Raw genomic sequence first — 26,295 nt, 5'->3', positions numbered from 1 at the left:
CTTGATTTTCACTAGCTGCTCTATTATTGAAATCCAAGTGAATAATTGGCAGGATTTGAGCTGAAAAAACAAGAGCAGACCCAGGTTCTATAAAATAGAGGTGAATATTTCAAATTATCTTTGGCTTCTCTCTCTCTCTTTCATTTTGTCTCTTTGGTCAATGACTATGCAGTTCTGTTATAGTATACACTTCTTTATCTTTGATATGGCCACCTGGTATCAACAGAGATCTCTTAGCTAATGTTTGTACAACTAGGCTAGATCATTCACCTTCCAACAACTGGGCCCGGATTTGGCGTAGGGCAAGTATGGATCTAAGCAATATCTTTGTTGCTCAGATATCAGAACTATTTGCATCCTTCTTGGGATTTTCCTAGTATTTCTGTCACAAGATACTACGAACCCACTGAAGTAAGTCAAGATTCCCGATACTTTGGATAAAAGACCTTCAGAATTTGGTACAAAGTTCTCATTTACAATTTGAATTCTGTCATCATGTCTGTCAATACTTCTTTTACTTATTATCATGTATCATAAAAGATTTAGCTGTTATAAAAAATTGTTCACACAGCTTTTGCCAAGTGCAACTCCATTAATTTAGGCATTGAGACCTCCGTGATGCTGGTGTTCACTTGACGTCATTAAATGATTCTTGATCACAAAATCTAGAATGCCCTCAGCTTCTCCATCTTAACGTGGGACTCTAAGAACACATGGCTACTCAGTGAGAGTGTCCCGGGAAGAGAACGGCACTCATATCCCCAGCATGATTGAGCAGGAAATGGTAACAAGTCTTGGTTATCAGCCAAAACATCCTGATAGTCCCACTACCAATACTCGCTAACTTTGAAACTGTGAGCAAGTCACATTTTTAATCTCCATTTGTCTTATTTATAACATTTGCCTTACCTATGTTACAGGGTTATTCTCAGGCTCAAGTAAGAAAATGTGAGCTCAAGTTCCAAACAAACTAGAAACAATAACAACAACAGTAATAATAAACCAACATTGACAGAGTGATCACTGCCTTGGAGATACTATTCAAAGCACTTATTTCCTCCAATTTACTGATAAGGAAAAGGAGGCAAAAAAAAAAAAAATGGCTGAGCAATTTGTTAAAACTTTTCCTAGCTCAGCTAGAAAACGGCAGGGCTGAAATGTGAAGGATTAACTTCTGCTTCTCCAGATGCCCTGCTAAAGTGAGCTACTATTTTGTTCCATTTAAAATTTAAGTTCTACATTAATTAATAATAGAAAGTACATCAGAAGTTTTCATCAATTAACACAATTAGAACATGATTAACTAGATTTAACACTATTGGCGAACAAATGTAACCATCTCTCTTAATTATTTAAAAGGTTCTTTGTATCTTGTATGTTGTATTGCTTAACATGATCCATCAAGCTAGCCATTTTTATAGCTGTCTCTCTCTCTAGAAGTACAGAATTATAGATGTAAAAGCTTCTGGAAATTAGAGTGCTTCTCACTGACCAATAGCATAAGTTGTTCATATAATGAAATATTCAAAACATCTCAAGATTAAACTCAAAATCAGTATTTATCATTTAGTTGTTTAGATTCAGGGAAAATAGGAGTTTACAATTGCAGTTCACAATTTTCTGCTCAGGTGAATCAGGGTCTTCTTTCGGTCACTTGTGTGGGAGACCTCTCATACCCCCTACCTAAGTTGTTTGCATGAGTATTTGAAGCACATGGCTGAAATCATGAGCATAAATCCAAACACTCCAGCCTTTCTTCTTCTACTAATTCAGTGGATTTCATGGCTATTATCTCCCCCAGTAGCTCAGTATTTTAAACTCAACAGTAACACTATAAACTTTCCAGGAGCTTCTCAGAAATCTTTACCCTCTATCCGTAAATACCAACAGTAGCGACAAGCTGGCAGGTTGTTCAGTGATGCTTCAGAAACAGAGACTTATAAAACTCTAAAAATCACTTTCAGTTTACCAGGTTGGGAAGTATAGTTCAGCAAGATCAAATAAGTAGCCCAAGGTCACACAGTCAGCTGGCTGTCAGTCGGACAAAGATCTTTGGATAAATAGGTTACCGATTCAGCGTCCAGCCTTGGACACCTGTCCCTGACTGCGTCATCTGCTAGTAATAATTTCAGCACACATATGTCTTCATCAACTAATCAGTGAACACTTTCAGTTTAACCATGGAAACTCCGACTTCCTTGCTCACTCCTCCTGTATCGTATCATAAGCTTCCTAATTTCTCCCTCTGGTAGAGGCGACATTGATTCTGAGTTAGATGAGCATTGCCTGTGGCCTGGCATGTCTCTATTTTAGGCTTCCTTATGCCTGTTCCGAAAATGATCACTCCTGCACTTTCCAAAAGTCATTACAGGCACAGTGGGATACTATAGATGACCTCTTACTTCAGGTCTTCTTGGTGTTAGGAGGCAGACTGAAGCTTGCAAAGATTTTGTTTGGAAAAAATGTGTGAGCTGTGCTAAGGAAGAAGCATAAAGTCAATTTGTGCCTCCCCTTTTTATGCATGTGTGTGTGGTGTTGGAGATAGAACCCAGGGCCTCATGCTTGCCCAGCAAGCACTGTACCACTGAGTCTCATTGCCGCCCTGTGCCCACTTTTGATGTGCATGTCACTGAATATAACAGTAGAGAGAAGGTGTGAACCAGATTTTATTCAAAGGCCCACGTGATGTGATCCTATGCCCTGACTTCTTAGGATTGGAGGCACACCAGTGTTGGAAACACCTGAAATGCTTAAAAGCTTCTAAACTCCCCCCCAGACATCCAAAGACATCGAGGTTATGGGAATGGGTCCTAGAAGACTCATGAGAGTCTGCTTAGGTTTCTTACACAAACGAAAGGTTAAGATTCACTCTCCTCTGTGAACCCCCATTCACAACAGCATGATTAGTAATGAACGAAAGGTAGAACCAAGACAGTGCCCTTCTACCCATGAATGGATGAACAGAATGTGTTATACTCACACAATGAAATATAATTAACTTTCAAAAGAAGGAAATTTTAACACGTGCTATGATAATCTTAAGAACACTACGCTAAGTGAAATAAGCTAGTCACAGAAAGAAAAATACTATATTGTTCCACTTATGGGAGGTAAATAGAGTAGTTAAACTTACAGAAACAGAAAGTAGAATAGTGGTCACAAGAGATGGGGGAATGGTGGATGGGGAGCTATTTAACAGATGTACAGTTTCAGTTTTGCAAGGTGAAGAGTTCTGGAGATCTGTACCATACTGTGAAGGTACGCAACACTATTGAACTGTACACTCAAAATGATTAAGATGGTGATTTTATGTTATATGTATTCTACCACAATTAGAAAAAAAAAAGATTCATAATCCACAGATACTGCTGGAGGAAACTTTAAAATGATAAAGCCTCCTTTGGAAAGATTTGGACTGTTCCTCCTATGATTAAACAAGTAATTGACCCAGCAACTCCACAGTTAAGCACTCAAGACAAATGAACAGACATGTCTGCATAAAATCTCATACACAAATGTCTATAGCAGCATTAGTCATAATAGCAAAAAAGTAGAAACAGTCCACATAAATAAATAAAATGTGGCATATTCATATAATGGGATATTCTTTCACCATAGCAAGTAGTGGAGAACTAATACATTCTAAAATGTGACTGAGCTTCAGAGAGGGTACACTTTATGCTGGAAGAAACTTGCACAAAGGACAACATGATATACAATTCCTTTGACATGCAATGTCTACAATAGGTAAATCTGTAGAGACAGGAACTAGATTAGTGGTTGCTTATCAAGTATGGTGGGGAGTGAATGCTAATGAGCATGAGTTTATTTCTGGGGTGATGAAAATATTACAAAATCGATTGTGACGAAGGTTGTATAGCACTGTGACTATACTAAAAACCATTGAATTGCACACTTTAAATGGGTGAATTCTATGGCATATGAATTATATTTCAATAAAGCTTATGTATTTTTAAAGAAAAGAATTGCTGTCGTAAATGAGTGAGAATTTATACTGTCCTTGGTCATTTCTCAGAAGGAAATCTCATGCCATTGAAGAAATCATTCCAGTGACAGACTGAATCCTCCAATAGAAAATATCTTCCCCCTATAACATAAGCCCTTCCTGCAGGCTTTTAAGTCTGACCCTTTTGTTCTGACCTCAGTAGAGGCTGAAGAGCAACTGCTTCTCTAGAAGGACACTCTGCTACATGCTAGTGAACGTGAGGAGCACAAATCCCATGCCTCGTGGTTGGTGGCACCAGTCTGGCTTACTGGCACTGTTCTCTGTGGTTTGCTCCCTGAAAGTCCTTTGAGCAAAGGAAGCATTGGAGAAGTCTGGCACCTTTTCAGACCAATAACCCACAGGACCTTAAGGCCAAAAGCATGCTGCTCACTGAGGTGGCAGGTTCCAGGCTGTCACTCTGGCACATGAAGAGTACTGAAATGTCACAGCATTCTACAGAGAGTCCTTTCTACTTATGATTGTACTGAATTAATGATAATAATCACATTTCCAACAATGAACATTTAACCAACCCCTTCAGCCTCTTTCTCCAGTGCATTCATTAAAACAATCTTATAGGTGACACATAATTAATTTCCACACATCAACAGCTGCCCCATGTTGTGAAGTGTCATTTGTTTTCATAAGCTATTCTGCAGGATTTTTGCTTTTATTTATTTATTTTTGCTCCAGGAAACTCCTAAACACCAGTTGAAGTTTAAAACCTCGCTTTGAAAGAAAAATCACAATTGCTGTTTTTATTTTCTGGAAAATTGCTACTAAAACAATAGTGCAGTAAGTCATTTTAATTTCTAATTATAAACCTATGATCTGTTTTTAAGATTCTATTCCCAAATTCCCAAATAAGTTCTTCTATTTCCAGATTCTAGTTGCAGTTCTGAAGTCTTATCTTCCCTTTCCTTTTGGAATCAGATGAACCAGAGCTGCAAAGAAAGGTCATTCGACTGTCTGGTGAGTGACAGTTGGACCAGAAGTAGGGAGTGCTGAGCAGCAGGACAAACTGCCATATTAAGCTTGTCCCGTGCTGGGCCCCAGCCTGGAGCAGACTTTATGAGGAGGAGTGGGTAAGGCTTTTGACCCACGTTCCTGAAGAAGGGCCAAAGAAAACTGGCTGAAGTTGGAGAGAAGCAAAAATAGGAACTTAGCCAAAGGCTAGTGTTGCTCAATTAAAAAAAAAGTCAAGGAGTTCTTTTTCTCATTCCTTTCTTTAGCTAGATAGGACTAAATGGTAGGATTCTGAAACCATACAATGGCCATCCCATGGCTTGGACTAATTCTGGGCAATGTAGGGTAGACTTCTTCCCTACCCTTCCCCTGATAGACATAAGCTTCACCCACTTCATGTCTGGCTGAGGAAAGTTCAGATTGAGCACTAGAGGAGGAGCCATCTGAGTTTGCTGGAGTCAGGGTTGCACATGCTATATAATTCATCCTTCTCAGTTGAATAAAATCCACAGTCCACAGCTGACATTCCCTTCCTCCTCCATTGACTTCCCCAGCCCAATCTGCCCCAGACCAGGAGCCACCCCTTTACCCCGCCTTCCGTCAAGCTCATTCCCTCCTCCTCTGGTGGATGGACTCGACACTTAGCTCTGCCTAAGTGAGTCTCCTTGTGAAGTACACCCTGCATCCTCTTCTCCTTCCCAATTGAGACTCCAAGCTAGAGTCTGCGGTGTGTTACATCTGGCCGCAGTCCAGACTGTTGAAAATTAAATCTTGGGCTAACTTTAAAAAAATCGCCCTAAGATTTCATCTAACTCCAATTAGAATGGCTATTATCAAGAACACAAGCAATAGTAAATGTTGGCATGGATTTGGGGAAAAAGGCACATTCATACGTTGCTGGTGGAGTTGCAAATTGGTGCAGCCACTCTGGAAAGCAGTATGGAGATTCCTCAGAAAACTTAGAATGGACCCACCATTTGATCCAGCTATCCCATTCCTCAGTTTATACTCAGAGGACTTAAAATCAGCATACTACAGTGACATAGTCACATCAAAGTTCATAGCTGCTCAATTCACAATAGCTAGATTGTGGAACAACCAAGATGCCCTTCTATTAATGAATGGATAAAGAAACTGTGGTATATATACACAATGGAATATTACTTGGCCATAAAGAAGAATAAAATTATGGCATTTGCTGGTAAATGGATGAAGTTGGAAAATATCATGCCAAGTGAAATAGGCCAAACCCAAAAAAACCAAAGGTCAAATGTTTTCTCTGAATAGTGGATGACAATATATAACAAGGGTGGGTAGCAGGGGGAAGAGAAGAATGAAGGAATTTTGGATGGTGTAGAGGAAAATAGGGTGGGAAGGGTGGGGGACAGAAAGATAGTAGAATGAAACAGACAGTATTACCCTATGTATATGTATGATTACATGCATGGTGTGAATCTACATTGTGTTCAACCATAGAAATGAAAAGTTGTACCCTATTAGTGTACAATGAATCAAAATGCAGTCTGTAAAAATAAAACAAATTTTAATAAAAAAAAAAGAGTGAAGGCAGAGACAAATGCAAAGTTGGGAAACTGAACTCTTGCCTGAAGGGGAAATATCTTTTTGAAGATTGGAAGTCCCTTAAGCTCACTGATAGTCACATAACACAGTTTAAAAAAAAATCAGGATTTCTTCCCATAAACATAGTCAGATTCTGGAGTATCTTTAAGTCTTGGAATATTCAATCCTATGAGCTTGTGAGGGCATTCCTGCTATCTGTAGCTGACACACCGCAAGACGTCATCATTTTCTCTCCATCTGACCACAGTCCTTGTCACTCTCAATTGTCTCTTTGACAAGAAATTCACATGCCAATTGTCAGCGCTCTTTCCACTTACACCTAGGTTTGTTGGTGCCCCCATCACTTTAACAGTGGGAAAATGGAAGCTTCACCTGAAAGGGCTTTTTGTTTGAAGGGAAAGGAGAAAACATTCTATTTCTTTTGTGAAAACGTTCTTCTATGTATTTAATCTAAAAATTGTGTTTGAATTTTATACTTGGCTGCCTAATTCATTTAATTATTTATATTACTCGCCTGTCCCCTTTAGATATTTGAGACTGAAGCCTTCCAGATCTGAGTTCCCTTTCTGCTAGAAGTTCTCCCCTGATGTCTGCAGCCCCCAGGGGAAGGGCTACAAACTACTGAGATTTCATCATGATATCCAAGGCATCATGCTATCCAGGGCATTGCTTGCTCTCTTATAGTTCTTCAAATATATAGTACCATATCTTTGAAACTTAGTTGCTGTTCTGTATTAGGTGTAAAACACAAACATAAAACCCCAACATTTTAGCCATTTTAAAGTGTACAGTTGAGTGGCTTTGGTATGCTCACAGTGTTGTGCAGCCACTACCACTAATTCCAGAAAGTCCTCATCACTCCAGAAAGAAATTCTATCCACGAAGCAATTGCCACCCCCCATAGTAGGTGTATTTTGTCCCCTAGCTAGATTGTGCATCCCGGGTGGGGTTCTTCATATCCCTGAAAATATTTCACACAGTGCCATGAGCAGGTATCCGGCATATGTTGGCTAATTAAAAGATTGGTGACTATTGTCTGGGAGAAGCTGACTGGGTGGGAACGGAGACCTGGAAGGAAAGGGAATCACTTTTTCCTTTGTTCATGGTTATAAAGTGACTAAAGCTGTGAGCAATTTTGTCAGTCACATTATTTCTAGATGGAGTTTACCAAGCATGGAATTCCACAGAATATCATTTTGGTTTTGCCCCGTGGGAAATTCATGATATAAAACAAATTAAACCAGCTCTATTCACCCATGAGAAAAGATACATTTCCAAAAAATTGGAAAAAGTGCAGGGGTGTTACACTTGAATACCTGAACTAACAACTCTAAACGTGTTGAGAAGTCAAGGTTCTGAGAGATTGGTTTCAATAAAGACATAAGGATCATTTATGATTGGTAGAGTGACTATTTATATGCAGATGGTACTAAGTGTTTTTTGGAAAAGGGTTTGTTCTCTTAAATCAGATAAATAGTCCCTTTGTAATTTCTTAACATTTCAGTAGGCTTTCAATGAGACAAAGAGACAATTTCCAGTTCAATCTATTTACGAATTGTCGACAAAAACATAAAAAATTTTTATTTGTATGGGATTAGAAGTTTACAATAACATTTATATGCATTATTAGTTAGCATATATTAGCATATAATGTTATCTTTGCTGTGAAGGTGCTGTGAAATAGAGCATAGTGTAATACATTTTCAAGTCTGTGGGGCCCTAATTAATGAGATTTCATTGTGATATCCAAGGATAGGGAATCTTAAATACAACTGACATTTATTGAGTACACAGTACGTGCAGGGCTATACTAGACATTTTGCATTTGTTTCCTAGTCCTGGGACCAGCTCCAGGAAGTAGGTACATTTATAATACTCCTTTTACAGTTGGGAAAAGTGGTTGAGTCCCGTGTGGCAATGAGGACAAGAACTCCAGTCTGACTCTAGAGCCTGCACTCGTAAACTCTGCACCTTCCTAATGTCTACCTTTAAGTATTCTGGCTATACTCCCTCCAAATACAAAATATTAACTGTTGCCTTCGTGAAAAGTTTGTGGGGAGTCTTATCCATCCTGGATAATATGTTTTCAATTTACCAATTCATAAAATCAGAAAATTCCTCTCAAAGTCTACCTTTAGTTCCTCTCAAAGGTAACACAGCAGAGCCCTCCCACCCACAGCAGATGCAGGAAGCAGTGTTAAGCAACATCTGGATGACATTTCTTCACATGGCGATGAATTCTGGAAATTGTAGCTAGGTCATTCCTTCTCTTGATAAAGCTTTTGTTTGGAAAAGGAACTTTCTTTCCATAAGCAACTGGTTTGTTCACTGACCTCTCAAAGCAGAGGACGAGATGAGGATGAATCTTGTTTTAAACCTTTTTCTTAGATTGGCCACTTGCTTGTCAAATAAAGTCAATCCAGTGCATGCCAGTTAGTGAAAGTTAAAAGCAAAAGAGAGAAACAGGAAAGCGCGCTGAGCCTAGATTTAATATGGAAATCTATGCTGAGGACTTTCATGGATGAAATACCATAGTTTAGTTCATATGTGGAGAGGCATGAGGTGCCTTGAGCACCAAATAGTGTGTATCCTTGGCATCTAGTCTCCAGATAGAGACCAGAAAAAGTCACCAGCCGAGAACAAAGTTATTAAGTAAGTACTACAAAGTACATGTGATTAGGCGTCTGCAGAAGTAACTTAGCCCAAGATAAAACTAACAGATGACATTCTGGTGAGATTTTCCAAAAATCCATAGAGGAACTAGGGTTTCTCTAAAATTTCCAACATATGGGACAAGAGCTCTCTTTTACTTGTGATTTAATGAATTTTCAAATTTTAGAGGTGAGCTAAAGCAGAGAAGAGAATGGAGCTGATTTGCTTGGAATGAAAGTAAGGAAAGCCAAGGATGTAGAGCATGCACTGCGGCGGGTGGTCCGGGAGATGAGGGGTGGCTGTACTGAGTTGGCAATCGGGCAGGTTTGTCTTTCCACTCCACAGGACAAGGGAGCACTGTCCTTACTCAGAGGGATTCCCTTAATGACATGGGCCTGGCACGTAGTAAGCACTTAATAGAATAGGAAATAAATATATGAGCATCATGTGGGTCCTTTGCTGATATCTAGAGCCACTGAGGACCTTATGAAACTGGTTCTTTCTTAAAAGTGTTTTTTTTTTTTTTTTTTTTTTTAAAGGATGATGATTATCTGACAGGAATATGGACAGTCCCTGATTAAACCCTGTTTCCATTTAGGATTTTTTAATTTTACAGATGATGCTTTCACTTTCAGTAGAGCATTCAATAAATCACAAGAGCTATTCAAATAAAAATAGGCTTTGTATTAGATAATTTAACCCAACTATAAGCTAATGTAAGTGTTCTGAGCATGCTTAAGGTAGGCTAGGCTAAGCTATAGTGTTCGGTAGGCCAGGGGCATGTGATGCATTTAGAATATTTTCAACATAGGATTCGTTTATTTGGACATGATGCTATGGTAAGTCAAGGAGTATCTATTATCCCAACTCTGGCAAATAATAACAGGCATTTAAAATTAGAATTCAGTCTCTTGTGAGTTTGGTGAGTGTGATTTGTTCTCTACCGTTCCCAGTACTAATAATTTTACCCCAAGAGAAAGAAACAGTATTAGTCAGTATGTAAAGCTGATGGATGGAACTGGGCCTCAGCCAATTGTATCCACCAAGTATATATTTCCCAATACAGCATGCCAAATAGTTCTTGATTTGAGTTCTCTCAATTCCCAACCCTTAGCAGATTCAGTTCTATGTAGAAGATGCAGTTCTTATTTCTTATATCTGACTTTAATTTTTGGTAAAATTGATATTAACACTTTTGTGTTGTTTTAAAAAAATCAAATAGAAAAGGAAACCAGGAATTAGGGGTATAGCTTAGTGATAGAGTACTTGCCGAGCATGCATGAAATTCTGTGTTCAATCCTTAGCACTATAAAAGAAAATAGGAAAAAAGAATATCCCCTAAATTGAATTCAGCAGTTCACATAGATCTCAGGTATATGGAACTGGATTCATTTTTAAACATTTCACCAAGCAGTAACTCAATGAATGAAGGGCAAAAGAACTAAACAGACATTTCTCAAAAGAAAAAAATACAAATGGTCAACAAATATATGAAAAAATGCTCAACATTCATAGCAATCAGGGAAATTTAAATCAAAACTACTTTGAGGCCAGGTGCAGTTTTGAGGCATGCCTTGGGAGGTTGAGGCAGGGGGATCGAGGATTCAAAGCCAGCTTCAGCAAAGGCAAGGTGCTAGGCAACTCAGTAAGACCCTGTCTCTAAATAAAATACAAAATAGAACTGGGGATGTGGCTCAGTGGTAGAGTGCCCCTGGGTTCAATCCCTGATACAACCTCCCCCACTGCCCCCTGCAAAAAAAAAAAAAGAAAAAGAAAGAAAAAATAAACTACATTGAGATTTCATCTTACTCCAGTTAGAATGGCAATCATCAAGAATACAAGTAATAATAAATAAATACTGGTAAGGATGTGAAGAAAAAGGTACATGCCTACATTGCTGTTGGGACTGAAAATTAGCACAACCACTTTGGAAAGCAATATGGAGATTCCTCAAAAAACTATAAATGGAACCATCATATGACTGAACTTCCCTACTCCTAAATACTTATCTTAAAGAACTAAAATCAGCATATGATGGTGATATAGGCACATCAATGTTTATAGCAGCAAAATTCACAATAGCCAGGTTTTGGAACCAGCCCAGAAGCCCATCAACAGATGAATGGAAAAGAAAGTATATTTACATAATGGAGTGTTATTCAGCCATAAATAAGAATGAAATGGCATTTGCTGGTAAATGGATGGAACTAGAGCCTGTTGTGCTAAGTGAAGTAAGCCAGACTCAGAAAATCAAGGGTAAAATGTCTCTTACATGTGGAAGCTATAGCAAAATAAGGGGAAAAAGGTAGAGCCCATGAAAATAGAAGGCAAATCAGTGACGTAAAGGAAGGGGATAGAATGGGAGGGAGGTGGGACAGGAAAAGAGAGGAACTGTGGAATGAAATTGACCAAACTACGCTATGTGCATATATAGATATGACAGTTAATTTCACATTTATGTATGTCAATTAAAAATAGATAAATAGAAGGAAGACAAGTAGAGTAGAGAGAGGGGAATAGGGGGAATAAGGGAGGGAAAGAGGAAATACAGGGTACTGAAATGGAGCAAATCACACATGTATGAGTATCAAAATGAACCCCACTATTATAATAGTATAACTATAATGCAATGCACTAATAAAAACATAGAAAAAAACATTTTTGCAAAATGGATCTGCAAGTTTCTGACTAGGAAGAGGGCACAGCTTGGAAGATTATCCTAAGACAAGGAGCAAGGTCAGCGTTCTAAGCCAAATTCAAGTAAGAAAATCAGGGATGGACAATTTTGTGAGATGGGGCAGAGGCCATGTGAATATGAGGTTGGTTAGAGGATAGGCAGCTTTGATCCACAAAGGTAGGAGTGCAATGGAATCTGGGGAGCTCCTTGGTAAGAAGACATTGCACATTGGCAGCTCTTGAAGCAGCTGGAACCAGGGGAATGGAGATGCCCGAGGGGGTCAAATGTTGGTAGAGAGCTGGATTAATAAGAAGGAGTATAGGAAGGACTACGTGCCTCAGTGAAATTGGGTAAAGAAAGCAATGAGAAAAATATAGATTTACTATGTCTTGTGAGTTCATCCACTGGAAAACCCTGAGCTTAAAAAAGAAGTTCGGTGTTCCAGTTCAGGGATGCATGGGTGAGCTGCCATGGGCCAGGAGGCCAAACACGTCTCATCCAAATTGAGTCACTTTGGAAACTGAAAGGGGATATGATTATGTTCACACTGGGAAATGAGTATAAACTGGGGCTGTCCTGGGCAATCTGACTTGAGTGGTCACTTTATTCAGAAGGAGCAGACACTTTCTGAGGAATGGATTTCAGCTGCCAGTAAAGAAAATAGAGATCTATCATGTTATAAGATACAGCTGAAGAGTTACTAGGACTTGGGGAACTCAAGGGAGATAAGGACCAGAAGGAAGTGGGAGTCCCCTCCCTCCCTAACCCACCATGGAGTCACACCTAAACAAACCAAGCACATTAAAATGTGCTTTTGGTTTATTTTATCCCTCCTGGGAATACTTAGCCCAATAGAATATGAGCCAGGAGAAAAATGGTAGGTTAGCTGTACTGCTCCACAGACCATGTGTGCAGCCAGGTACTTAGAATATTTAAATAGCTTCGCCGCGCCTCCCTGCTGAATCCAGAAGTTGGCAATCCCCATTCTTTCATAAACACTGCAATTAGGATTTAAATAAATCTTTAGAAACTGCTGAAGAACCGAGTCAGTGAAAATTTAGAGCAGGTGGTTTGAGTTTTAAAAATAGGCTTCAGGGCAATGCTATCCTCATTCAAACTGCTGACTCCTCAACCTGGCTTCCTTACAGAATTGTTTTTGCTGGGGCAAGAAGAAAACAATAAAAAAAAAAAAAAATTGAAGGGAAGAAACATTATCCTTCATTAAACTCAGAGAGCTGCAGGCAGTGTTGCGGGTCTGAGCTTAAGAGGAAAGCTTGAAAATGGGCAAGGTGGGAGCAAGTCCACCACCGGGGCTGCTTGTGGCCCTCTGGCTTCCGTGTCCCAGCTAACTAAATGGCCCTTGACAAGCCAAACTCACTCTCTAATGACAGGATGAAGCCCATGAAATGAGATTAGTAAACAAATGCGTGCACTGCCAAACCATTAAACCAGCGGCAGTTTTTTGCTTAAGAGGTTAACAATGCAGACAAAGATAGCTTTGCCAGCCAGTTCTTGTGATTTGCTTTACTTGTTCAAAAAATGAACTTAATGGGGGCAAATTTTAAAAACCTAATTTAATTTCATAGAAAAGAAATTAAAAAGCGACCATTTGCACTATGAACACGCAAAGTCCTCTCCTTGCTAAGAACTTCCACGCTCCTGTTGTCCCCTGCCCTCTGTGGATTCACGCTTATCAAATCATTTAGACGATAATTCACTGTCGTCTTTAAAAGTACAGATTTCAGAATTTGAGTGCTTAGGTTTAAGGTTTTGTTTTCTAGGTCTTGTTTCATTTGTCCTTGTGGCTGTCCTTCAAATATCTTCATCCTCCTGACTCTCCATCCTCTGCCTCTTCTGGATGTCTTCTGTTCTGCATGTGAACATCTTGATTTTACTCCCAAATTGTCCCCCATGGTGGCTTCAATCAATTTCTCACGCCAGACACCTGGGGTCATCTTTCGTGCCTCCATCTCCTCAGACTCCAGGATCTAGATGGTCACCAAGTATTATTAGTCCTGCTACCTAAACAGTGTGGAAAACCTCTCTCACTCATATTTTCATTGCCTCTGCTTAGTTTAGGCACATGGTCCTCCACTTCAACACCATCAGTTCAGCCATGGTGACATCCTAAATCTGGGGTTTTCAGCTCTGATTTCATAATATTTGAACTACCTGAGGAGCTAAAAACACTCGTTTTTGTGCCCCAGCTTCAGAGACTCTGATTTACCTGGTACATACGAGGTGTGTGTGTGTGTGTGTGTGTGTGTGTGTGTGCACATGTGTGTGTGTCCTGGTGTGATTTTTAAAGTGCTCCACAGGTAGTTCTAATGGATTGTCGAGATTGAGAACCCCCGATTTGGGCCCTCACTGCGTCTCACGTGTTTGCATTTGCCTCATGTTGAACCCTGGGCTTCCCATTCTTTCCCTCGAATCCATACTCTAAGAGCGGGTCCCAAAAATTTTTGACTGTACAATCCTTACATTAAAAAAAAAAAAAGGATTCAGCAGTGCTCTAATATATGAATACTTGTTTTATAATGTATACATAATGCAGTATGGGACTAACAAAACATACCCAATAACTGAAAAAAGAAGTTAATATACTAATAATATTTTCTTTCTGTACTTTGCTGCTAAATGCCCTAATTCTGGGAATGTTGTCATGTTAAAAGGTCTAAAATGAAATCCAATCTTGATACTCCACTGTTTAAAATTTGATGCTGGATCCTCAGCATGTGTAAAACATGTTCAAGTTCTTCAGCCCTGCAAACAAGGCTCCCCATGATATGCCAACTTTTCTGGGCTCAGATTTCTCCATAGTGCTGTTTCTTCTGCATAAAGGGGCCATCACCTGTTTGTCCATCTAGGAAAATCTTATGCTCTCAGGCTGGGGTTGAAGCTCAGTGTTAGAGCACTTGTCTAGCATATGTGAGGCACTGGGTTTGATTCTCAGCACTGCATATAAATAAATAAAATAAAGGTCCATTGATGACTAAAAAATATTTTTTAAAAATCCTATGCTCCCTACTGTCATGTATATCTAAAAACAACAATAAAAAAATCCTATGCATTCTTCAAGAACTGGCTAAAACACTCTTTCCTCAGTGTGACCTCTGTCAGAACCTCAAAACAGGCAGATGGATGTCCTTCAACTCCTCTAACATGAGTCTGTACTATTGTCGCACTACATACAGACTTTTTAGAAGTCTTTGTTTATGTGTCCCCTTGCTACACTAGAATCTTCTTGAGGGGCAGGACTTTGGACTTATTGATCCCTTAGTCTCAGTGCCTGATAGATAGTTCATGCTCAATAATATTTATGAAAGAATGAATAGATGAATGAATAAGTGAGCAAATGAATAAAATATTGTAATGTATTCCTGAATTCTGCTTTGAAGCATCTATCTCCTGTCTCCATAAACAAACAAACAAACTCCTGGAAGATTGTGGAATCCAAGAACAGAGTTTCAATAGGCTTACAAGCTACATATGACCACTCTCTCCTCGACCCCACTGAAGTTTGGGAAGAGAGTTTTGGCTCATTTATTTTATCTCAGTGGAATTTTATACAATTTCAAATGGACTTTCTAAATTCTCATTGGGCTCACTAATGATGATACAAGCTTACATTTCTTTCCTCATCCTCAAAGGCCTTCTGAAAAATATGTGTACCCATTAGCCACATGGGGTTGAGACTAGAGAGCATGGATGGGTGGCATAAAGCTGTCTAAAAGTCCAGCTCCTGAACCAAGTACAGCTTCCTTCTGCTGGTTGTTTAGGCTAATGTGCCCCTCGATTTTTTCCCCCGGGGATAAGTGATTCTCAATCATTTCTACACAATGAAGTAAATTAGGACTTAAAAAAAAAATACTAATGAGTAGGAACCATCCCCCAAATTCTAAGTTAATTGACTTGGGATGCAGTTTGGGTGCTGGTATTCCTAAAAATTTTGGGGGTCATTAAAATGTGCAGCCAAGGTCAAGAACCTTTCCTCTAGATCCAATCTTTCTTCTAGATTTGTTTTCCTGCCTGTGACTTGGTCTTGCCTGATCTGAATTTTCTGAGAGGTAAACAAAGTCCCCTCCATGTTCCAAGGCCTACTACCCATGACTCCTACATCTCTGCTGACTTCAATCTCAGGGCAGTCTGGTGTGGCTCTCGATACAACAAAAAAAGACAAGATTACACATTTTACAATGCCTGAATTTTTAGTTATTCAAAAGAGAACCTCCTTAAGTAGTCCTACTGCTTCCCTAAAACAATGCTTTAAAAGCACTACGAAATTGTTGTACAATTTAGTGATAACCATTTCAGTGTAATTTTTAAAGGCCCATAGAGTGAGGCACCAAGAATTTCCAGAGGATTCTTGAAAAGCACAAGGATGGGTGGCTAAGGAGTTTTTAGTTTCTTAGTTTGGAAAATTCCAAAAAGCTGGGCACATTTCAAAAAGAGAAAGCATGGATTTGAGTAATGTTGCATTAAGATAATTTATCCATGAGAACAATTCCATTTTCTGGACTCTCACTGGATCATGAAAATCACTGGAAGATTGAAGAGTACATAAACAGAGTTTAGATAGGTTTACCAGGAACATATAAACTTAACTTCCTTCTAGACTTTTAAGATAGAAAACTAAATTCAGTTAAGACCAATTCTGTACCTCAGTGTTGTGCCAGGGTTATGATACCTAAAGTGGAGCTTAGTGATTGGGAAGGGTAAGCTTACTATTGTCATTTTACATGCTGGAAAATGCATACTTTGCCTGAATTGGTCAGACCATACGGATTCAAGTTCAGGGTTCCTATGACCACGTGATTTCACATTGTACTTATTAGCCTTCTCTCTCTTCCCAGGACTGACCATGAGAGAAAAGAGTGGTTTATGCTTAAAGATTCATAGAAACAAATTTGAGAATCCCAGGTTCAGAGTTTCCCAATCAGGTACCCTGGGGTCACTCAGTAGCAATCAGAATCATGGTTACTAAAAACAAGAAGGTAGAGTTTCCTATCTGGATTATAATGATGTTTCTTTCACTTCAATGGTCTTTTCTCCAAGAGTGGGGCCAGGGCATATAAGGCAGCATGGTCAATAGTCTCAAACTCTTATTCTTGATGGATCCAAACCCTCTCTAGGATCTGCCTCCCAAGATTTTTCTGAACTCTTTGGAAAGTAATTACATATTCTGCCTGCATCACCTGTTACCTCCAGAGATAACTGGGTTTCATTAGTGTATTGGTATAGAAAAGAGTATCCATTTTCATTGTCTTAGGTTTACCTCTTACTATTTCAAGACACTTCTTGAAGGAATTGTTTAATGAAACCAATCTTTATCAAATCAGCATGTTTCAGAGTTTGTAGACATAGAATGTGTCTTTTTTCAGTCTTAATATTCCTAAAATTAGAAGCAACTGTCCTCTCATAGAAATCCATACTCCTCCTCCATCCTTCAAGATATACATGCTGTTGCTCTCCAACCTTGTTTAATTTATGCATTCATGATATTTGAGAGAATTTATGACATATAAATCACATTTTAAGCTCCACAAAAGAGAAGACATCTGTTATGACTCTTCATCATCATTATAGGAGTTTAAAAGATATTTGTCAGATGATTACTCAAAACAAAAATGTCACTAAATATGAAAAGAAGGGGAGGAAAATTGTTCAGCTTGGAAAGATGACAAAGTGTAGGAATATTTTGTGACTTTCAGAAATCCTCATGGGGTCTCTGCATGGAACAAGGGAGAATGTTGCAGGGTTGAATCGAAATTTAGTAATACATCCATATGGCATGACAATCATTTGGAGAGGAATTGGGAATATCACTTTCTATTTTCTTTAGCAAGAACTATTAGTGTAAATTTAAAAACATATCAAAACGGACTCCTTACAAGTTGATAACAAAAAAATCACTTCTTTTCCAAAAGTAATTTTAATTTATCCACAGTCTTTGTTTCTCTGATTTTATTTCTGGGAAACTTAGGACTTTCTGTTCTTTCACAGCTAAGAATTCTTTCCCTATGACTTCAAGGCAATATAGATCCCTTTCCCGCCATAAATTTCTTTTTTCATTCCTTTTCCCAGGTAAATTACTTCTACTTTAAAACAATCTTTATCTTTAATTACATGTCCCATTTTTCTCATTTAACATTTAGTAGTTTTATACTTACAACTTAAATGTTGAGATTGTACATATGTAATTGTCATATTATAAATTCAATATAAATAACATGACATTCTTACATGTTGTTATAGAATATAAGCCTGTAGACTGAATGTTGAAAACATGCAAGGGAAGAATAGTGCTACCTATAGAACAATGTTGAGCTCTGGCAGCAATTTACTATACTCTATAATTATGCCCTGCTGTGGAAGTCAGTGTGCTAAAAATTTGGTATTGTATGAATGTTACAAAAGTATTTGCTAAAAAGTGTAGATTCCTAGATTTTGACTTCAAAAACTCTTATGCAACAGGTCCAAGTTGGGGTGGATGGGCGTGCATATCAAACTGCAATTGATGCAGTTGCAGATGAGTAGCCAACCACCCCAAATCATAAATTTTGAATATATATAGAGCTGGCAGGTGGATAGAAGAAGCTGAGGTTAGATCCTGAGGTCAGTACGGGGACACAATTTGGCAGTCATTAACAAGTAGGTGGAATTAAAATCTTGCAATGAATGGGAATATACAAGGGACGGTGTAGAGGTTGAAGAGTGGGATCCACGGATGGAAAACCAAAGTACAAGAGAGAGAAGGAGGAGTCTACCAAGGAGACAGAACACATGACTGGAGGGATTATGGAGAATGAAGAGCACCATGTCATAGAAACCAAAGTGTTTTAAAGAAGGGTTGCTTGTCAGAATCAAATGAAACAAAATGGCTAGCAGAGGGAAGGTCAGGAAAAAATGCTCCTTGTCCATACAGTCTGTCACCCTCACTAAAATGATTTCTGGAAGGTAGGGTTACTTGTCGTCATAGTCTCAGGACCTGGCATATTGCAACACTTAATAAATGTTTGGTGAACAAAATTAAATTGGCAAGGGCACTGGCCCTACAAGAAATTTAAAGATCTCAGCTACAACTTGTTTCCACCAGAAACTCTCATTAGGATGAGAAAATGTTGTATGGATATAACCACTCATAATGGAGAATTATTGTAACCCGGTCAATAAACCAGTTATTTTGAGCCATCTGCCAAGATGTGGTAATGACCTTTTAAAAAATGATGCCTAACCTCTGTGCATGTATGACGGTATTATAGAGAGATAATTTTTACTAGTAATTTAAAAAAAAATAAAGAAAAGTTCTTTAAAACCTTTACATTTAGATTCTGGGTGTTATTGTCCTCCATCCCTAAAATAAATGATCTCTCCTGATCATTTATAGATGCATGTGCAATCATGAGGACAGCAAACCACACTGAAGGAGGTAAATGACTCTCCAAGAATGCACATGTGTTGGTTGCTATGACAACTGCTGGTTTTTTTTTTTTTTTTTTTTTTATTGAATAGAGAGCAAAAAATCAATTAGAAACCATTGGAAGAAATTGAACAGAAAGATAAAACAATTCAAAGTAATTCTGCCTCACATTTTGGAAACTTTTTCACATCTGTGCAGTGAATGAAGAGGGTACATGGGGGTGGCAGCTGGTGTTCTAGGGAAAGTCATGTTCCCGATGTATTTTCACTAACCTCACACTCCTTCCACAACCTGATCTCAGCATCCAAGTACTGTGTTACCGTGGAAAATATTTAACTTATTACCCTGCTCTTGGACAGAAATGACATGGAACAATGTTTGATCTATCTTTCTTGGAACCAAGCAGTTTCAGGCTTATTTACAGAGACAGATTATGTCTGGGTAGCGCTTTCTTTCTCTGCATGACCTATACTTGGGTAGTTAAGAAAATACAAGGAGGGAAGAGATGGTCCTGAGGAAGTCCCTCTGCCAATGCTCTTCCAGGTTTCCTTGCTCCTTTTCCTTGGGGATCTACTATTCTCTATTCCAATCTTCCTGAGGTACTAAGAAAGGTTGCAAGTTTTTGGACTCCTCCTAAAATATTGTTAAGTTGATAGAAAAGGAGAGACTATTATGGGACCAGAATTCAACTGTGGGACCTTTTCAAGGAGAGACTATTATGGGACCAGAATTCAGCTGTGGGACCTTTTCATAAGTGGCTCTAAGAATGTTTGGCAGAGGTTCTTACGGTTATGCACTGATAAGTTTTAAAGTAATGAGCCCGTTGATCTCATGAGGAAATTGCCAAGCTCTCAGAGTAAACTGTACTTAGCTCCATTCTGAGATTACCAAGGGATGGACTCATCCATTCTGAGGGTCTCTGCTTTACCTGTCTGTACTGCAACCAAAGCAGACTAATTCAGATCACCCACTTTATGGCAATGTTTTGTTATACTGTAGGTTGAGACTCCCTTCAGGGATCTGCTTGGGAGTTGAGATCATCATTATAAAACAGAAAGATTAAGACAGAGAATGGAGTGAATCTCATCTAATGAAGGTAAATGTAGTTTGTGAAAACTTGTTTCTTCCTCTCTCCCCACTTTCCCATCTGCAGGCATTGGGTTAGCAGATTGAATCTTTCTTACTGGAGGTCCTAGGCAAAAAGGTTGGAAAGTTTGACTCTACTCTGATAAGAATCCCTCAACATTCTCTGTGTTCCTCAGAATAATGATGGGAAAAAAATCCCAGCTCTCACCTCAAACCCACAACTCCTGCAATTTTACACCAGGTTCTAACTTTTCTACTCGTTCTGTCAACTCAGCTTCTCTTAATGTCTGCTTGCCACAGTGTCCTTCACACATAATGCATCTTCTCCTCGGGCAGTTTCTAAGTGCTGGTCTCCATGCCTTGCCATTTAGTCTGCATGATCTCCATTTTGTCTCATTACTCATCTTCCTAGGGGCACTACCCATCTCCACCTGCTCTCCCAGCAGTGTCTGCTTCTCGCCTGTCCACTGTCCTCCTCTGTCCCTGAACCCCCCTCATGGCAATGCTCTCTCCCTGTGTCTGCCTCCCTCTTTCTGGACCTTTCCTTTGGGCATCTGCCTTCCAGGTCATCAACTCTTCATTGACCTGTTATGGTTGTCCTGTTATTTCTTGTATGTCTAGTCTCCCCGCTTGCTTGGCAGCAATGAGCACAGGGACTGTAGATAATATTTATTTGTATTCCCCATGATGTCTGGCACAAAAGCAGACATAAAACATTTAATAAAAAATGTCTTGAATTAACCAGTCATTAGTCACTCCTTTACACAGAAACTCTACCCTCCTTACCCCAGTATGCTTCCCTTCAGATATAAGATGTTGTGTTTGAAATGGCCTTGTTATTTCTAAAATACTCACGTATGTGTCTAAATGAGGCTCACATATCATTTCAACTGAGGTTATCTATAAGGGCTTGGTTAAGTAGGCACAGGTTATGAGACTCATTCTTGAGAGTTGAGAAACTTGAGCCTGAAAATGGTTTGTAATGGTAACATGACTTATCAATGATGTCCACAGAACCAGAATCTAGGACATGATGTATTTCTTAGCATTACCATACCCCATCAGAAAAGAGAACAACAATAAGTACACAATAAAATGCTTACCCAAAGCAAAATGATGTGTATGGAGAAACACCCCCCTGCACAATAGTGGGAAAGGCACAATCCATGTTTCTCACAGAATAAGAGTGAGAAACCTTGAGCTAAGACCAAATTCTGGGTATCAGTTTTGCATCTGTAATTGTGCTTGAATTTGATCGATGCCATAGCAAGTAGGAGGAAAGGTACAAATCACGTTCAGAACGTGAACTGCTTTCCAGTCTGTTGACAAACTTTTCACAAACATCACCCTGCTGTTTAGCTGGAACTCTATTCAGTGTTACACATAATTACCAAGTTCTCTTCTTGTTAATTTGCTAATTTGTTTCTTACCAAGCTGTTCTCCTAAATGTTGGCCTCTCTCGGTTGAGATGACCCGCTCATCTTCCATGTCACATTTGTTCCCAACCAGGATAACCTGGGCATTGTCCCAAGAGTACGTTTTGATTTGAGTTGACCTGAAAGAAAAATAACAAGCACAAAATGATCAGAGGAAAGGAGAGCAACATAAAATGAAGGGGGAGAGATCTATCCCAAGATGATCATAATAGCAAAAAGTAAAGCTCAAATGCCTGACATTTAGAATTAATTAGTTCGTTACAATCTTGCCCTTAATATTCTCACCAGGGATGGTAAGAGTCAAAACTCAAGGCAGCAGGCTGGTGTATTGCTCAGTGATAGAGTACATGCTCAGCTAGGCCAAGACCCTGAGCTCAATCCCCAGCACCACGAAACAAGAACAAATCAAAAGAACAGTGGTATTATACCAAGACTTATTTTGTGTTTGATGAAATTAGTATGCTTCTCCACCTGTTCTGTCACTGCTTTATGTAATGCCTTATAGCTAGGGCATCTAACCACCATGGTGGGCAAACGATGTGCCTAATTTTAGCAGCAATATATCTCAAGAAACCTCTCAATTCCAGGTAAATGGAGATGGTTACTCATCCTATTTACAGCCCCTTATACAAAAACATCATTTCTCCTTCTTTCTATAGCAACTTAAAGAACTAAGGCAATTGAGGATTAGGAAATGCAGCGTAAGTTAAAAAAAAAAAAAAGAAATCATAAGAACTGATCAATACTGAGGCCTTTTATTTGTAAGAGAAAAATGCCAGTTTAATTGATATTAAAATAGCAATGCAATGGGCTAGCAATTTAAGTTACTGTAAATAAGACATCTGGAATTCAGAATAAGGCTCCCATATAGATCATGTCACAAATAGAAAAATTTTGATTTTGAAACTTAGGTAATGATCTTTGTTGTTTTCATTGGCAGATCTTGTAAATATATTATATATGTTACATTAATTTAATCCTTAGAATAACTCACAGGGGATGCTACCCCCATTTCACAGATGAGGAACGTGTGGCAGAGGGGATAAATCACTTGCCCAAGATCACACAGTTAGTGCCGTGGCAGACCTGGGAATCACACCCAAGCAATGTGGTTCTCACACCTGTGCTCTTACAAATGTGTCCATATGACTCATCAGATGTTTGAAAAATATAGTGGTAGTGTGTTGGCCATCCACAGAAGAAGCCCTGCATTAATCCTCCCTCTTTGTTACCTGAAAACAACAGGATGAGATAGGTGGGTGAAACACATTGTCCAGTAGGTGGCCAGGAGGGAGATCCCAGAATGTTGAAAAGTTAAAAAAATGACTAAAGTTTGAAGGAATAGACTTTTAAAGTGTCAAAAAAAAGCAGTCTGAGAATGGTCTTACAACAATCACCAAGTCTTTCTGCTGAACAGAAAAGAGTGATGAACTGTTCTCAACCTGAAGAGAGAATAAAAAAGTAAATGGCTTTGAACTGCAGCTGGAGAGCTTTCAAGGAAATGTGATCATGGTTTCTCTCTCCAGAGAAGAAAGGAAAGAGCTAAGAAGCAGAGGAGGTTTTATTTCAGAATGCCCCTGAACCAAGCACAAGCTTCCAAATGAAATTAATAGATTCTTGATTCCACCTGGATATCTCAGAGGCAAAGCATATTTTATCAAGAATTTGGAAGTAATGACCTTTCCAACTCTTTTTTTAAAAAATTGGTTCTTTTTAGTTACACATGACAGTAGAATTCATTTTGATATAATTGTACAAGCATGGAATATATCTTATTCTAGTAAGGACCCCATTCTTTTTTTTGGGGAGGGGAGTACCGGGGATTGAACTCAGAGGCACTCTACCACTGAGCCATATCCCCAACCATAAAATATAAAAGTATTTTATTTAGAGGCAGGGTCTCACTAAGTTGTTTAGCGCCTTGCTTATGCTGAGGCTGGCTTTGAACTTGTGATCAATCCTCCTGCCTCAGCCTCCCAAGCCGCTGAGATTACAGACACGAGCCACCTCGCCCAGCAGGACCCCATTCTTATGGACGTACATGATGGTGGGATTCGCTATGGTGTATTCATTTAAGTACACAGGAAAATTGTTTCAGATTCCTTCCACTGTCTTTCCTTTTCCTATTTCCCTTCCCTTTCCTTCCCTTCCCTTCATTCCCCTTTGTATGTATTCTTCCCCTCTCCCCACTTAATGTGTGTTAGCTTCCACTTATCAGTGAAAACATTTGACCTTTGTCTTTTTGAGACTGCTTATTTTACTTAGCATGATAGTTTCCATGATCTTTCTAATTCCGATACCTAAGTTAATGGTATATTCCTTTAGCTGCAGTTTGATTTGGCCTGTGACCATGAACTAGAGAAATAAAGACAAAAATTCTAAACTCTGTTTTTTCTTTATCACATCTTATGCTCTGGAGTATATAAAAAATGATGACTTCATAGTGAATTGAGGTGTAAAAAATGTCTCATGCTTAGATGCACTGCAAATCTCAAATGTTAATATATTTTACAAAGAAAGTCCAAAGCATCTTTTGGAGGATATGAAAACAGATTAGATTTCATTAGATAATTTTTAAAAGTTATCCTTCTGCTTCTCTAGCTCTTGCAAACCAAGAGCTAGTCAATAGTTAGAAAGGCCCCAGGTAGAGTCCTTATGTTAATAGAGAAAGTTCCGACACTGCGAACACAACTAGAAAACATGCCTATATAAGATTAGTGGTATGGGGTTCAGAGGAGGGTGTCATAACTGTGAAAAGGAGTGGGGGCCAGGATGTAAATAACAGGGCATCTGGAGTCTCCTGTGAACAAATGCTTCCTTGAGGCAAATTAGCACTTCTCTAACCTGGCAACACCAACCTACCATAGCCTTGACTGCAAAAATTTAACCAAGGATGTGCCCTGGATAAGGTCAAGGAAGGGCAGAACTCAGCACCCACTAGCTGACTGCGTCCGTTAACCCACAAACAGGATGGTTGCTTCTACCATTAAACACATCTGAGTAGCTCAGTTCTGCTGACACAATAACCCACGGAAGCTTGGGCTATTCCTACAGATCATCCATTTATGTATATGCAACATTCCCCATTCCTTAACACCTAACAAAAATATATGAAAACAAGAACATACTTTTTCTTTAGCCATGAGGTTATAAGAATAATTCCTACCATTTTTTTTTTTTTTTTTTTTTTTTTTTTTTTGTGGTGCTGGGGATTGAACCCAGGGCTTTGTGTTTGCAAGGCAAGCATGCTACCAACTGAGCTATATCCCCAGCCCCTACCATTTGTTCTTAATCAATATTTTAACATAACCACCTTGTAAGTTCTAAATGCCAAGAAAAACTATAAATATTTTCTACAATGACCACAGTATTATAGAGAATCATTATCTTGAAAGCTTAGAAAGTCAATGGAGTCTAATTTTCTTTTTTCATTTTATAATTTTCTTTTTTAATGAAATAAAAATTGTTTTCTGGGGCATTTGTGCAGAGGTGACCAAAGATTGATTTGCCATCAGAGTTGGTTGATTTTCTGATGGAAATCAGGGTTGTAAATGCTTGATGTTTGGCTTTGGTTTTGATTGCTCTGGACTTCCCAACATTTTTATCCATCAGCAGAGCAGGGAAGGTAGCTTTAGGCATAGCAAGAAGTAATCAGAACAATGTAGCCTAAGATGTAATAAATAACAAGATAAAAATTCTTTTATAATGGCTATGATTGAAAAGTTGTGGCAAATTAAACTATAGTATAACAACAGGCCTGCTTGACACATTTGTTAGTCACTTTAGCTTCTTGTTATTTGAGAAATTTCTTTAATGTATTCTGAAGAATTTAACACTTTATTTATTTATTTATTTTTTTATTGACCTTTAGTTGCTTTGCTTAGTATTCGATAGATAATCATGTCACACCTATCTCAACAATAAAATTTAGCATACTTTATCTGCTTGTGGGTATTTTCCATTCTTAGGTCCTGCAGAGAGTTAGGGCGTTGGTTAGCAAGAAAATATGAAGGTATGGTTACTAATGCAAATTATTCATATCACTATTATCAAATTTATGCCCCTTTCTGCAAACACAATAACTCTCTACTTATGTGACAACTGCATTACCCAGTTGAGGTAACGACGATTTAAACACCTGTGACCAATTTGGTGCACATTCAGGTAATGATCCACTACTACATGGTGACTACAATAAACTATAGGTGACGAGACACCTCCCAATGTCAGAACTGTTATAAGAACAATTGTGGGTCTGTAAAATGCAATTTTGTGCTTGGTATTTTTCTTCTGTATGATAGGTTGATACAGGGGCTCAGGTTATTCCCTTAGCTCAGGAAAATTTTGAAGATGAGGAAATATGAGTCTCAGGAGCAGAGCAAGATCCAGAGGTGTGCATATTTCATCTACATTATACTGTGAATTTAGGTCAGAGGAATGTTGGGGGTAATAATCCAATTCCCATCTCTTC

At 38.8% G+C, this 26,295-nt stretch overlaps 1 protein-coding gene across 2 annotated transcripts in view; it reads right to left on the bottom strand.

The window, feature by feature from the left end:
• Positions 1-26,295, bottom strand: part of Rab3c (RAB3C, member RAS oncogene family) — a 243,113-nt gene that overhangs the window by 3,454 nt on the left and 213,364 nt on the right. For both annotated transcript variants that reach the window (XM_047556905.1, XM_047556904.1), the window contains exon 4: positions 21,819-21,943. In XM_047556905.1, coding sequence (XP_047412861.1) covers positions 21,819-21,943 — 125 coding nt within the window. The remainder of the gene's footprint in view (positions 1-21,818; positions 21,944-26,295) is intronic.

This window comes from Sciurus carolinensis, chromosome 6, assembly GCF_902686445.1.
Source record: "Sciurus carolinensis chromosome 6, mSciCar1.2, whole genome shotgun sequence".
Classification (NCBI taxonomy): Eukaryota; Metazoa; Chordata; class Mammalia; order Rodentia; family Sciuridae; genus Sciurus; species Sciurus carolinensis.
Note: the sequence above shows the minus strand (reverse complement) of the source record. Positions and strands in the feature narration are given on the sequence as shown.